Here is a 15,926-nt window from a genome sequence, read left to right on the forward strand (position 1 = left end):
CCTTTTTCGAACAATACTCCTTAGTGGCCTAAGTGGTAAGCTCACAGCATTTCTAAACTAAATTGCAGTGGTTCAAATCCTCCTTTACACTTGCACTTTTTTTTTTAATTTTTTTTGATTTTTTAAAATACAAAATTAAACCTTTTTGAAGTTCTATAAATATTATACACATAACATATATAAAGATATTATATACTATAACAAACAAAAGGGAGAGAACTTTTTTAAAAGCTTAAAATTTCTAAAAGCATCAAAACATCGATAGAAATTTGTTGCTTATATGTCATGATAGAGATACTTACATTATTAATGTGCCCAGGTAATCAGTCCTAATAAGCTGCAGATGGTCTGAGAAAAAACTATGGTCTGAAAATTAATAAAGATTAAGTTTAATAAGCCCGTCCTTGCTACTCCAGAAGGCGTTGTTGTGGAGACATAAAAAAAAAGTTCCCTGTAGCTAGCAAAAACTCAAAAATTTTATTTTAACAATTAAAGTCTTTTTTGCTATAATTATAATTGTGTTAAAGAGTGGATTTGAACCCTCGCAAAACGACACTGATGACAGTGTAATAAAAACAATTGAACCATGGAAGTTTTGCATGTATTAAAAAAACAAACCATTTCATAAATCTCTTATATAGATTGCAGTTTTTTAAATAAGTGCAGCTTTATTGCATAGTAATAAACTCATAACATTATATATAGCGTTATATAAGTGGATTGTGTGTAATATAAGAAACTTTTCTAACAATTACTTATAAGAAAAGTTATTTTAAATTATAATTTTTTGCTTATGTTTTGAATTTTTGTATTTATGTTATTGTATATAATCAGTCCTCAGAATCAGAGCAGTATAATGCTTCCGAATACTAATTTTTAAGTTCAAAACTTTACATAAATTTTTTAAACCTGTTATGGTTTTTTAAGAAAGCTTAATTTAATTACATTTTATCATCTTCAAATGAAGTTTTGCTTTAGAAATCCCATTTAATCTTGATTTAGAAAAATGGAATTAATAATTTTTAAAATATTTTTTTGGGCATATTTCAGCAGTACTAAAACATGTCTGGATTTGTTTCTAAACAACCATAATATTTTTAATTGTGTTTATCAAAATTATTATTGATACATTTACAGATATGCATTTAAAAGTGTTTTAGCAAAAACATATAAACAGGTATTTTGAAGTGTTTATGCAGAAACATGTAAACACATATTTAAAAGTATTTAGAAAGAAACATTGCGTTTTGAGTAGTAACATTACAATTAGCAAAATATTTTTTGCTAACTGAATGTTAGCTTCAGATGTTTTTAAAAACTCTTTTTAATGAAATTATTAATCATAAGTGTTTGACAAATTCTTTTTTTTTGCGTTGCTGGGTAAATCTCTGGTGAAAGTCTTGTATTACTTATTACAATATAAATACTAATTTTCCAAGAGTAATATTACTTACTACATAATTAACATTACTTTTATTCTAAGTATTCCTACTACAAAGCAAATAATATTAGCTAAAAAAGTATTTTTTACTTAGTAATAAGGCACTTTTGCAATAAATAATATTGTTTTGAAATGGTTTTTGTGTAGTTAATGTTATTTTGTGTAGTTAATATCTATTTTTTATGAAGACAAAAAAGCAAGTTAAAAATTTGTTTATTTTTAAATATTATACAATATTTATTTAGTCCTGCTATTATTGATGAAACATGTGATTTTGACACAATATCAAAACGAATAGTTTGGGGAAAGTTTTGCAATTCTGGTCAGGTGAGTTTGATTTTTGTTTTAGGTTTATAAAATTAGCAAGTCTAAATTATACATATATACATGTATTATTTAGACTTGCAATTTTTTTGTATATGAGTAATTTTCTCATTCAGTCAACTCTGTTACTGAAAGTTAATTGTAGGGCTTTTAAAATACAATCATTGTTTAATAGAGATATAATTGCATATTGTAAAAATGCCTAATTATTTTTTAAAGGTTAATTTAAATTTTATCTAATATGCACAATAAAAATTTCAAGTTTTGTGTACAAAGTTCTTTACAAAAATGTCCATTCTTAAAATGTCTTACACCTAGGACTGTTTTCATAAAGATCACTATTTTTTTCTTTTGTATCAATGCTCATAAGTGATATCATTTGGTGCATTTGGCATTCTATTATATGGTATTTTAATATACATAAACATTTACATATTGTGCTGCAAGCATTTTATCTGTGAAAAGTTTTTTATTAATGGTATACTTATATGAGGTCTACTTGGTGATGCTTTGTTTGCTAAAATGTCAAAGTTTCTTAGAGCGTGTTTTGGTACTCTAAAGATCACTGGGACAATGTTATATTAAAAGATTTTGAAAATGTTTTTTAGTAAGTAATATGATATTCTTGATTAAATACATATATGTTAACTTCGTTACTATCAACTTGTTACTATGTTTAGTTTGTTCATTACTGTCAACTTGATGATTTTTTGAAAGATTTAAAAAATTTTTTTAAGTATATGATTTTCTTGATTAAGTACACATGTTTACTTCGTTCGTTACTCCTTTTGTTACTGTTAACTTGATAATTTTCTTTTAATAACAGAGTTGATAACAACGTAGTGGAGTTAATAACAACATTATAAACTTAAACAGTTTTTGTATTGATCCTGAATTACGGTGTATAGGCAATTTAAATAAATTGAATGTCGTCATCAGAGTCATCAGAACATGAGTTGAGTAACAATAACAAATGCAAACAATGAGGTAGAGCAAAAGTTGTTTACTGCCAATCAAAGTCAGACAAATAAAAACATCAACAGGTTAGTTGTAATCAGCTAAATGTGCAGTTAAAAAATATAAAATACTTTTTCACCTACAGGAACTAGCAGCAGCCGTATTCACATCCCTCCGTTAAACCCTGCAATAAGCTATCGACTGGTTAAAAGTAAATGGGCAGTTTTTAAAGTCAGCAATAAAATAAACTTGTATTCTGTCTCTGTTAGGGTAATGGCAGGAGTAAAATTTTGTTATCGGAAGGCTGTTAATGCCAAAATCTAACTCTGCTATACCCTACTGTTAAAACTACTATCGGGGGAATTTTCTATAAATAAAAATAAAAAATGGTATCCAATCAAAACAAGGATAAACGAATAAGTTTACTTTTATAACAAATAAGCTCTAATATATACAATATCAAATTTATATGATTTATCCCTAGATTATGAAATCCCAAGATTATGAAAAAAATTATATTATTTATAATCTTATTACATTTTAAAATAAATGTTAAATGTATTTTGCATTTGATTATAATACATGCATTGTTATGAGTATATGTGTATGTATACATTTGTATCTGTATAACATTTATAGGTTTAGTTATGTATAAAAGCAAATAAACATGTGCTTTGATTTATAAATAAACAAGTACATCAATATAAACTTACATGTGTATATATATATATATATATATATATATATATATATATATATATATATATATATATATATGTATATATATATGTGTGTGTGTGTGCATATATATACATCTGTATATACACTATACATATATATATATATATATATATATATATATATATATATATATATATATATATATATATATATATATATATATACATATATATATATATATATATATACATATATATATACATATATATATACATATATATATACATATATATATACATATATATATATATATATATATATATATATATATATATATATATATATATATATATATATATATATATATACACATATATATAAATATATATAAAAAGTTGTTGTAAAATTATATTAAAATGCTTCAAAATGAAGGACGAGAGAGTAAGGAGCGTTATTTGGAATTATTTTGATAGGTATAAAATTAACAATACTATTTTTGGTTTTTATAATATTGGAAAATGCAGTCAAAAAATATCTTGTCCTACTTGATCTACAACTGGCTTATTTACTCACCTGAAAAGTATCATATGAAGGAATCAGCAGAGTGATAAAAAGGCACAAGAAGCAAAAATAATAAAAAAATAAGAAAATAAAGCTTGAAAACAACTGTCAGTTAGTGTCACAGATCTGTGTGGTAAGAAAACAGCATGGATGTCTGATCACGAAAAAGCTGAAGAAATAACACAAGCTATTGGGCACATGTTGGCTTCCTATTACTTGCCATACGATTTCTTAGAAGGACAAAGATTTCAGGGACTTATGAAATTGGTTGTTCCTCAGGATCATATTTGGAGCAGGACCACTTTTTTTTTGGCACAATATTGTGCCAACTATATATAAAAATTTTGAACATTACTACTAACATGACATTACTACTGAGTTTGTTGGCATGACATCCTATTGCTTTTCCACAGACATGTGGTCTTCTTGCGCACTGGATTCCTATATATCATTTTGTTTGATATATTTAACTTCTGATTTTTAAATGCAATTACATACACTGGAGAATAAACCCTTTGTGGCTGTGTCACATACGGGCGAAGCAATTTTAGAATCTTTTGAGAAGTCAATTAAAGATTGGTTACTACCAAGAGCAGTAACAATATACGTCCTTCAAGACAATAGTAGTAATATGATAGCAGCCATGAACATGTGTCAAAACTTTATGTTTATGGCGCATTATCTTGATGGAAAATAAATCCATCTTGCAACTGCCATAAATCAATGCTAGGAATAAGCAAGTTTCCAAAATTTCGATGTACCTTTCTTTGTTCAGTCTACCATCGAATAAATGAAAAACGCCCACTCCACAGGCACTCATACAGACCCAAATGCCTATTGAACCACTGCCTTGTTTTGTTCGTTTCAAAATGCATGATTCATCGAACCGTTCGCTTGGAAGTCTATGCAACATTACGCAACCTTTTCTGTTGTCTACCTCAACGTTCATTTCATCACTAAAGATCACACGGCTCCACTAATCTGTTGACCAATTTTTATGTAGTTTGCACCATTCTTTCCTGGCAAATTTTTGTTTTTTACTTAAGCGTGGTTTTTTTGCAGCAGCACGCCATAAATAATTTAAATTGTGGAGGATCCTTCGCACAGTTCTAGGGCTTGCTTTCAGACCATTTGACAGTGTCCATTTCGTAGACAAGTCTGTAGATGATGCTTGTCTGTTTTCTTTCATTAATCTCACTAACGAACGAACATCACGGTCATTTGAAATTTTATTGCGTCCAGTCCTACGACGATCATTAATTGACCGGCTCTCTTTGTATCGTTGAATTATGTTAATAATGCAAGAGTGAGACCTTCAGAGCTTTTCTGCTATTTGCCTGATGCTATAGCCTTCTTCTTTTAATACAAGAGCCGCGTATCTGTCTTTTTCTTCGATCTTTGCAAGCATTTTTACAATATTTTTATATCCTTATTGCAATTCAAAAAATAAATGTTTATTTTATACCCAACATAATAAGCAATTAAGATTGTTAAAAAAAATAATGGATTATTATTTTTAATAAGTGCAAATTAAAGATTTGAAAGTGGTTGTTAAATTTTGTCCAATTTATTTAAAGAGGATTTATAAGTACTCATCAGTTTTTTAATAAGTTAAACGCTATTTAATTAAAATTAGATTTAAAAAATTATACCACTTTAATCCATATGTTTTAATTAACAAGATATTAAAAAAAAAATTTTAATATGTCAATTTGAATCTTCTTAATTTTAATTTAAAGATTAAGAAACCAACTAAAAAATGAGTGGTCTTTAATTTTTGGCCTCCGCTGTATATATATATATGTATATTTATAGATGTATATATCATAGATGTATATATTATAGATGTATGTATATATATATATATATATATATATATATATATATATATATATATATATATATATATATATATATATATATATACATATATATATATATATATATATATATGCATATACATATATTCAAGTTTGTTCATTTCGTCCCAAGATAATAATGATGCATTTTATTGTCAGTAGTTTTTGAATGAATATGTCAGATCTCAAGAACTATTATTATAAGGTTCTTGCTGCTTTGCAACAATAACAATGGGAAGTAATGTTACTTACGAAGCATTGGTCCCTTACTGATACTTTAAATTCAAATCAAATGCATTTTTATATGGGTTATATTGAAATATAGATCATGAAGCGATTCTTTTTGAAAAAATTACAATAACTGAAAACCATGTGATGTTTATCTTATTAGCCAAATTGGCTAATGAGATAAGGTCTACTTAAGCTAAACTTTTTAAGAATAATTTTATTGATTTAAATTATATCACATTTCAAAGCATGACTTGAGGATAAGTCAAGTAAATTTTGAAAATCTTTGGTTATGGTGCTCATGACATCATTCTTTATGCACATCAGCATAAAGAAGATGATATATATATATATTTTTTTTTCATTATCTTTACTGTTGCCAATTTTAGAAACTCTTGGATAGTAATGACTAAAAAGTTGAAAAAAAAGTTTTTCTTTCTTTTGAAACATATTTTGACTTTATAAGTTCCCATTTAGTTTTATAATAAATGATATATGCTGAACATATATAATTTTATTTTAGCTTGTAAGTTTATAAAACAATTAATATTATTAACTTTAAAGCAGGCTAAAGGGTATTTTATTAAAAACACATAGTGAAATCTCTATGCTGCAGCCAAGGTAGCATCATGGATTTTTGTCTACCCCCTTCTAATAATTATTTTGCAAAAATATAATCTTAAAAAAATTTATAAGTAAATATATCAAATGCTACTTAAAAGAAACAATTTTGATATTTCCAAGTTACTTTTGCCTTTCCAATCCATGTTTGTAAATTACATAATCATACATTGTATGATTGTATCATACCACTGTGTGATATGTACACAGTCCTGAATTAAAGGATTGTAGCAAGTTAACATAAAATTTAAAAAAAAGGAACTTGTCTTGAGTCTTGAGTAGATACAAACTCTTTTAATTTTTCAATTTAAGTTTTAATTAAATTTAAAGAGTTACTCAGCAACCTTTATTTAAAAATTACCGGCTGCGATTTACCAGTTAAACAAAATCATCGTCTGTTGGCATCGCAACGTTTAGATGCGATGAGAAAAACTGCTCAATAATTAGTTAATTGAGCTGGCTAGTGGAGGGTTTTTAACTGTAAAATTTACAGAGCGGTTAATGACAGAAGGATTAGAATACCATTTACTTTTCTCCATTTTATAACCGGCCGTTAAGAGTTTTTTTCTTAATGGACACTCAAATTTTGTGTTAGTTTAATGAAGAGATGTGAATATGGCTGCTGATTGTTAACTACTTTTGTAGAAAAGAATTCTTTTACAAGTTAAATTCACACAATGTCTAATTTATTGAAAGTTAATAAAACCTCTCACAGAATAATAATAAATAGAATTTTTAATGACAAAGATAATAATCTTCTTTGTCATTAAAAAGTACAACTACTAACAGCAAGTGACATCATGGTAATACTTTTCTTGATGCTGAAACAAAGGGTTAAATTAAGGACTTTCTTACACACAATAACAATTCTAGAATAACAACAGGAAAAAAATGCTCTGTAACAAAAAATAAGGATAAAAGACAAAAACATCTACTATAAACCTTTATGAAAAACCTGAGCATTTTGAGAGAAAAAAATATTAAAGTATTGCAGCATGTTTTTTATAGTACTGATAAATGAGAGTGCATGTTCAGAGAATATGAAATATGTTTGGAGTTTCGTGTTCAATTTCAAAAACAAGCATGTGTCTCTTCAATTTCAAAAAAAACCTTGTCTCTGCAAACTTGAAACATGTATCAGATAAACTGGCCCATGGAAAAAAACACTAAATAAGAAATTTTAAATTTTTTATTTAGTGTTTTTTCCATGGGCCAAAGAAGCAATAAAAGATTATTGCTTCTTTGACTACTTGAAAATTATTGAAGAATTTTAGTTTGAGTTGTTTTATAAATGTAACTTTATGTTTTGTTCTTCTAAACATTTTTATATATATCAATAGAGTTTTCTAGTTTTTTTAACTAAATTACATTATGTAAGCTGCACAAATTCAAAACCAAATTTGATATTTAAGTAACGGAGTGGACAGTATTTGTACACTTTAAATACTAAAAGAATTGCATTCCACCTAACTGGTTTTTTAAAGAATGTTTTACCTTGTTTTTAAAAATGTTCTGACTTTTTATAAATACCAAAATTTCCATTGAATTGGAGTATAACAGTAATGGAGTAAACATTGTTATAGACATTCAATTTTTTATGTCAATAGATTTGGTTGATATAATTAAAATATTGGTTGTAATTTTAGCAACCATGTTTCTTTAAAAAATATGGATTTGTTATAAAGATAATAATTATTTACAAATATTGACATTGATGACATAATGACATTGTGGAAAAATTTTATTGGACTAATTATTTAATGATATCCAAAAATGTTTAACAAACAAGTTAGTATTAAACCCAATCTATTTTGTACATGCCTAATGATGAAACTGTACATATTTATTTTCACTAAAAACTTTATTTCCAATATCAGTTGTGGTTCCTTAACAATATCAGTTGTGGTTCCTTAACAATATCAGTTGTGGTTCCTTAACTATGGTAAAAGCAACTTATCTAGAAATAAAAAATTCTTATATTCTGATAGAGTAAAGTAAATTAAGACATTTTAAATTATAAAAAGCAAATCTCTACATTCCTTTTTTCTCATCTTAGTTAAAAAAAGGTTAATGAACTCTTTGTTGAAGCAGAAAGTATTTTGCACTTTTTTGCACAAGAGTTTGCACAGCATCAGTTTTTAACATAACACTTTGAGTGTAAAAAATAAGCCATTTATAATAAAATCAAATCAAAAATAGCTTTCCATTTTAATTTTTATCTCTAAAAGTACTTTGAATATGTTATTATCAGTCTTCTTTGGCAATTTTACTCAACCTCTCTGCAAACCCTGACATTTTATTATATCTATAAGTTCACCAAAGGGTAAGTTTTTTGGTTGATCTCTAAGTTGTCTAATACTTTCAGCTTTTCATTATTCCAGATCAGGTGCTTTAAATCAAATTTTTTGAATCTTTCATGACTGCTAGAATAGAGTAAAAAACACTTTTCCCCCTTTTTGTAAACATCTTAATTTGTGACAACATTTGTAAACATGTTGGTTTGTTACTTTTGTAGTTGCTGTAGTACTTTTGTAGGTAATTAATTTTAATAGTACAGACCAATATTTATTCATTCCATCGGCTGAACTAACCAAACAAGTATATTTTGATCAAACTTAGACTTTAAATTTTCCTTTACAAATTCAGAACAAGCTTAAATATTGTAAGTGTGCAGATAATTAACAAATGTTGCTTAAACAGAAGTAAGACATTATTAATGTACAAATAATTGTTACTGGCAAGTGTTACTTAAACTGAAGTAAGACATAAGTGTACAAATAATTGTTACTGGCAATTGCTGTTTGAAATAAAAAAGATTAAAAACTAAAATATGATTTTTATATTTCTCCACCATTTTATATTATTCAACACACTTATGAAGTCTGTACAATAATGAATTTCTTTGTTCTGTAAGAAAATTCTTTTATAAACTAAATTTGTAATAAAAAATTCTTTTTTTAAATGTAGAAAAAATAAAAAAAAACAGCTTCTTTTTTTTATTTTTTATTTTTAAAGGTTTTTTCATTTAGACATGTCTTGCAGTTGATTATATTTTATGTATCAAAAAATGTCAAGATGCACTTGTCAATTCACTGAAGAAAGCAATAGTTAAGTTTTATGGAGAAGATCCAAAGGAATCTAAGAGTTATGGCAGAATCATTAATGAAAGACACTTTGAGTATGAAATACTTTATTATCTTGGAAGCAGCAAGGTATTTTTTAAAAGCTTTATTAAAAGTTTTATTATTTTGTTTTAGGAGAGTTTGTAATCTAATAAACTCTTCAAAAGTTATTTATGGCGGCAATTTTGATAAAAGTACTTTATATATTTCTCCAACAATATTAACTAATGTTACAGCAGATGATTCAATAATGAGTGAGGAAATATTTGGACCACTTCTTCCTATTCTGTGTATTGAAAAAATAGATGAAGCTATAGATTTCGTAAATTCCAGGTAAACATAATTTTAATAAAAAATTTATATTTATGATATTTATACATTTCAGGCCTTATTATAAAAGCAGGAGTGATTACTTCGGGCATGTGAAAATTGCACATTAACAGATCATTCAAGACCAGGTGCGATAAAAAACACTTGCTAACCTACTAACAAGATTAAAAAATTGCGCTGGTCTCAAGATATTTGTAAGGGAAAAAACTATTCATTAATTACTTGAATTTGCGTTAACTATTTTTGATATAAAGATTTTGTTGACGAAAAACCTTGTTTAATTGAACAAAGTTTCGGACAATTTTTTAGTATTGATATTAGTATATTCATAGTGTTGGCTAGTAATGATGTTTGCCTATTCATCATAACCTTAATGAATAACACCTGTTGTTTTGAAGATGTAGAACATGTTTTTCAGCTCAATCTTGTTGCATGTAATTATTGTTCTTGGATTATAACCTTCATTTAATAATTGTTTTGATTGTAAATTGATTATTTCATGTCAGGGCTTCAATTATGTCATGTGTTGCATGAGGGTTTTCTTCAATAATGGCATGCACACATTCTATACTCTTAGCTGTACGTGTGGTTATAAAGTGCCCTGAGTGGGGATCATCTTCAAGACTCTCTCTACCATCTTGAAATAGAGCAGCCCATTTGTTAACTGTACCATATTTGGTACAGTTAAATGTTTATATAAATATATATTATATTTTATATTAATATATATTATGTTACCCTATTTTTGTTGCACTCATTTATTAGGTGTTTTCAAAAAAAGAAGAAAAAAACAAAGAATAATGAAAGAAAAGACTGCTGCCCTGTGCCAAACCCTCAGTCGATTTAGAGGCACTCCCTTGTGGCAGTAGGCTATAAGATATTCAATGTATGTACTGAAGCCCCTTTTGGTGTGATGTCAGAGATTTTATTTTAACAGACATTTATAGTTAACATGCTGCATTGAATCCCGGAATGAGTGTCCCTTTTTGAACATTGTAAATATAGATTTTGATTTAGAAACCAAAAAAATGTTCAACATTTGATTATAATATATTCAAATGGTTGACTGTCGTGTTGAATTTAATAACTTTTCATTTTTGTACAATAAGCACTGTCAGGGGAAGTGTGAAAAAGCAAAAGAAACTCCTATGCTTTAGATTTATATCACTTGCTGGTAAGTTTTTTTATAAGCATTTCTGTAATATGCTTAAAAAATTAAAAATTTAATTTATTTTGCTAATCTTTATTTCAACAAATTTCTAACCGTCGACCCTTCTCACTTTTCACTCTGAGCTGAGTTTTGAACCCTGTTAGCTTGTTAATCTTCGATCTTTTGGTTAAAAAATAAGAAATATTTCAGCTAAATAAAATGAAAAAAGTGCATATGAGATTAGTAAAGAAATCAATTTAGGAGTGAATTCTTTCTCAAGGTATACATCTCTAAACTTAATAATATTTTCTTATATATATTTTTTAATAATGTTTAGAAAAATACAGTAAAAAATATTATGTAAAAACAATATTAACCAAGTATTCAAAATTCATTTCCTTTTTTGATTGAATCACTATCTGTTAAAGTAATTTAAATACACTCTAGTTTAGGCAACTCTGACACTGATTCATTATTGCTTAACTGACCTTTGTGCAGCACCTCATTAAAAAACTACTGGGCCTCAGGCATACAAAAATGTTTTAGAACTGGTTAGCTAATTACCATATCATGATTACACTGTGGCCCTTTATCAGGAAAGGTATCATTTATTATTCACTACATTAAAGTGCAAAAAAGTAAATATAGTCCAATTCTTACTTTGCTCAGCACATGAATTACTAGAAAGCTGCAAATGTAATAGTAAAAATAGTGCTCCAGCATACTTGCTACACTGTCTCCTTCCTTTTTCCCAATAGTTTAATTTCCAGTAAGTAATAAAAAAGTGAGCGCAATTTGATCCTAGGCAGTTTACATAGATAGCTGTCTACAAAAATACATATTATTTGTAGAATCATTAGGACAACTCAAATTTATAACAATGTCAAATGCAAGACCTGCATGTTTTATTAACTTAATAAAATCAAACTATTGAACTTCTAACTCACATAAAATCTTTTTTTGTTGTTATTACTGAAATTTTTTAAAACACCTTTGTGCAATATGTATTTTATTTGAATGATTAATTAGTGACTAAATAATAAAAATAATATTTCTGTTTACTTACCAGTTTTAGGAAGAGATCCTCTTATTCTTTTTATTCTTGATTTTCCGATGCCAAAAATTGATAAGATAGCATTAATGTAACCTGCAACTGTATCAGTATTATCTTGTGTCACTTTGATGTAATTATATATATATATATATATATATATATATATATATATATATATATATATATATATATATATATATATATATATAGGTATATATATATATATATATATATATATATATATATATATATATATATATATATATATATATATATATATATATATATAGGTATATAGATATATATATATATATATATATATATATATATATATATATATATATATATATATATGTATATATATATATATATATATATATATATATATATATATATATATATATATATATATATATATATATATATATATATATGTATATAGATATATATATATATATATATATATATATATATATATATATATATATATATATATATATGTATATAGATATATATATATATATATATATATATATATATATATATATATATATATATATATATATATATATATATATATATATATGTATATAGATATATATATATATATATATATATATATATATATATATATATATATATATATATATATATATATATATATATATATATATATATATATGTATATGAGGGTGGTCTGAAAAGTTTCCGACCTCAACATGAAGATGGCAGCACGCGTAAATAAAAACAAGTGAATTTTGTTTGTTCATATGTTGATAGTTTTTCACCAAAGTTTCAGCCATTTTGAATGCGCAGTTGTTATGTAACAGTCATTTGAGTGAGTTGATATGAGTAATTTTGTGAAAATGGACAAAATCAAGTATCGAGCTGTCATTAAATATTTGTTTTTGAAAGGCAATACGCCTACACAAATCAAAGATGAAATGGATTCTGTGTATGGGGACTCTGCACCATCATTTACCACAGTGAAATTTTGAGCAGCTGAATTCAAACATGGCCATCAGAGCTTGGGAGACGATGAATGTTTAGGACGCCCAAAAACTGCAACTACCGATAAAAACATTGCCAAAGTTCCATATATCTTTCATATAATATTCCATATATCCATATATATACCGGGATACCAACAATACCGGGATACCGAAAACCGGGATTTTGATCGATTTTGTCTAGTTTCAATTACTGGTATTTAGGTATTGGAATGGTTGTTTTTTTATTTATTATTTTTAGCAATATTTGTATACTCCATGTACTTTTTTAAATTGATTTATAACGAAAGTTGTTATTAAAGTATTACAACATTTAAGCAGATATTCAAATGCAATTATTTTTGAGACATATCGCATTGTCATATTTCAGATTATTAATATACGAAAATTCGTAAACATTTGTTGCTTATTTTTAAAATATTTTTTATTCTATCATGTGTTTAAACTCTTTGTTTGAGTAAAAACCTAATATATAAAAGTAAAGTTGTCAAACTCTGATTCATTGACAACTCTTTGATGAAACTCTTCTCATTATTACTGACTCGTTTTTAGAATTATTTGAATTCCCAGGAGCTTTATAATTACGGGGTGTTGTTTTTATTTATTTTTTAAACAATCATAAGTGCGTATACTTTAAAACAATGCGTTAAACATTCTTTAGTTATTGAGTTCTTGATTTTACATCTTTAATTATACGGCAAGGATCTAAAAGTAAAAAACAAGTTTACATTTTTACAAATTAAAAAATATTTAAATAGGGATTTCTTTGATAGTTTTTTTAAAATAATTACCAAGAACAACTTTGGTAAGTTTAAAACATTTTTAAGTTAAAACTTATTTAAATTCATTTAAATATTAAATGTTTATATCAGTCACATTATGTGACTGGTATAAACATTGTGAGGATAAAATATGTGACACATATTTACAAATTAAGATAATATTCTAGTTTAGCTGATGGAGAGTGAAATTAAAAAGTTTATTGAGCATTGAAAAGGTGGAGATAAATATTCTGTTTGGGTTTTTTTTTCTCAAAGATGAAAAAGGGCATAGTGCAAAGTGTAAGAAGTGTGCAAAAATTATAAAAACAGCTGGTGGCTCAACAAGCAGACTTCATAGACATTTAAAAACAAAGCATGATGTAATATTACAAAAACGAAATGCTATTGAACCTCTTGGTGAATCTAGTTCAATATCTGATACACCTCCTCCAAAAATTACTAAATATTAAAAAAAAAAAAAAAAAAAAAAAAAGACTTGCTGGCAGCAGTCTTATCTAGAATGACAGCACTTGGTGGGCTTCCATTCATAATTTTCATAACATCCAATGATCTTTGAAAATCATTAAAAGCATTAAATTTAAGTGATAAACTTCCAAAATCCCCCACGCGTATACAAAAAATTGTCACTAGTTATAGCGAAACTATTCGACAGTTAGTAATTAAACAAATATCAGATTATAAATTAAATGGAAAAGGTTTTAGTATTACTTTTGATGAGTGGACTTCCTTAAGAAATCGGCGATACATAAATGTGAATCTTCACTTGGAGTCAAAGTTTTAGAATTTAGGACTTCTCCGAATCAATGGAAGTTTACCTGCAGAAAAATGTGTCTTACTTATGAGTGAAAAATTGAATAAGCATGGTTTGTCATTAGAAAAGGATATTGTTTGTTTAACAAATGATGGTGCAGCAGTTATGCAAAAAGTAGACAAATTAATACCGGCTGCTCAGCAGTTGTGTTTGGCCATACAATTCAACTTGCAGTTTTAGATGTTCTATATAAAAAAGAAACAACTGAAGAAAGAACCTTTTTCTCGAATGAATCAATAGACTTCGACTCATATTCAGATGCCGAAGAGCACGAAAATATGGTGCCTTTGAAAATACATACGAGGAAGGATTAGTGATGGATTACGATATACAAGAACAAGATACAGAAAAAACACATAGTCAAATTGGTACATACAAAAATCATGCAAAAAGTAAGGAAAATAGTGCAAATATTTAAACGTTCACCATTAAAAAATGAGGTACTACAGAATAATGTAAAGCACTAATTTTATAAAGTATACTTTTTAATTGCAGATTCCTAAACTAGATGGAATAGCCTATTAGCAATGCTCAAACGTTTTTACAAATTAAAGTCATGCATTCAAGAATTAGATCTAGATTTAAAACTTAATATTAACTTTACAGAAACTGATTTTGAAACAGTTTCAGCTACTATCTCTGCACTTTTGCCGGTAAAATTAGCCATTGAGTCACTTTGTTGCAATGATGCTAACTTAATTTCTGTGGATGCAGCATTGACATTTATGTTTTACAGGCTATGTGAAATTATTGAGCATAGACTTTATGAGTGCTTTAAAACAATGTATTATTGCAAGAATGCAGTTGTCTGATGGAATTTCTTATCTGCATAAAGGTCTAGAAGATGGTATTAGAAACTCAAACTTATTAAGTTTTAACTATTGAATCAAAAGCGAGTAATCTTAATTCACTTTTGGGCTTTGTAAATCAGAAGGGACTTTGGTTTCAAAGCACTGCTATTTAAGAACAAGCCCTGGAAATTCTTGACTTTGAGG

The 15,926-nt window shown here is 26.6% G+C and overlaps 1 protein-coding gene across 1 annotated transcript in view; it reads left to right on the forward strand.

The window, feature by feature from the left end:
- LOC100204604 (aldehyde dehydrogenase, dimeric NADP-preferring) overlaps positions 1-15,926 on the forward strand; it is a 39,296-nt gene that overhangs the window by 18,533 nt on the left and 4,837 nt on the right. Inside the window, exons 7-9 of the mRNA XM_065792415.1 lie at positions 1,687-1,768; positions 9,702-9,850; positions 9,930-10,127. Of these exons, the coding sequence (XP_065648487.1) occupies positions 1,687-1,768; positions 9,702-9,850; positions 9,930-10,127 (429 nt within the window). The remainder of the gene's footprint in view (positions 1-1,686; positions 1,769-9,701; positions 9,851-9,929; positions 10,128-15,926) is intronic.

The sequence above is a fragment of the Hydra vulgaris genome, chromosome 03 (genome assembly GCF_038396675.1).
Source record: "Hydra vulgaris chromosome 03, alternate assembly HydraT2T_AEP".
Classification (NCBI taxonomy): Eukaryota; Metazoa; Cnidaria; class Hydrozoa; order Anthoathecata; family Hydridae; genus Hydra; species Hydra vulgaris.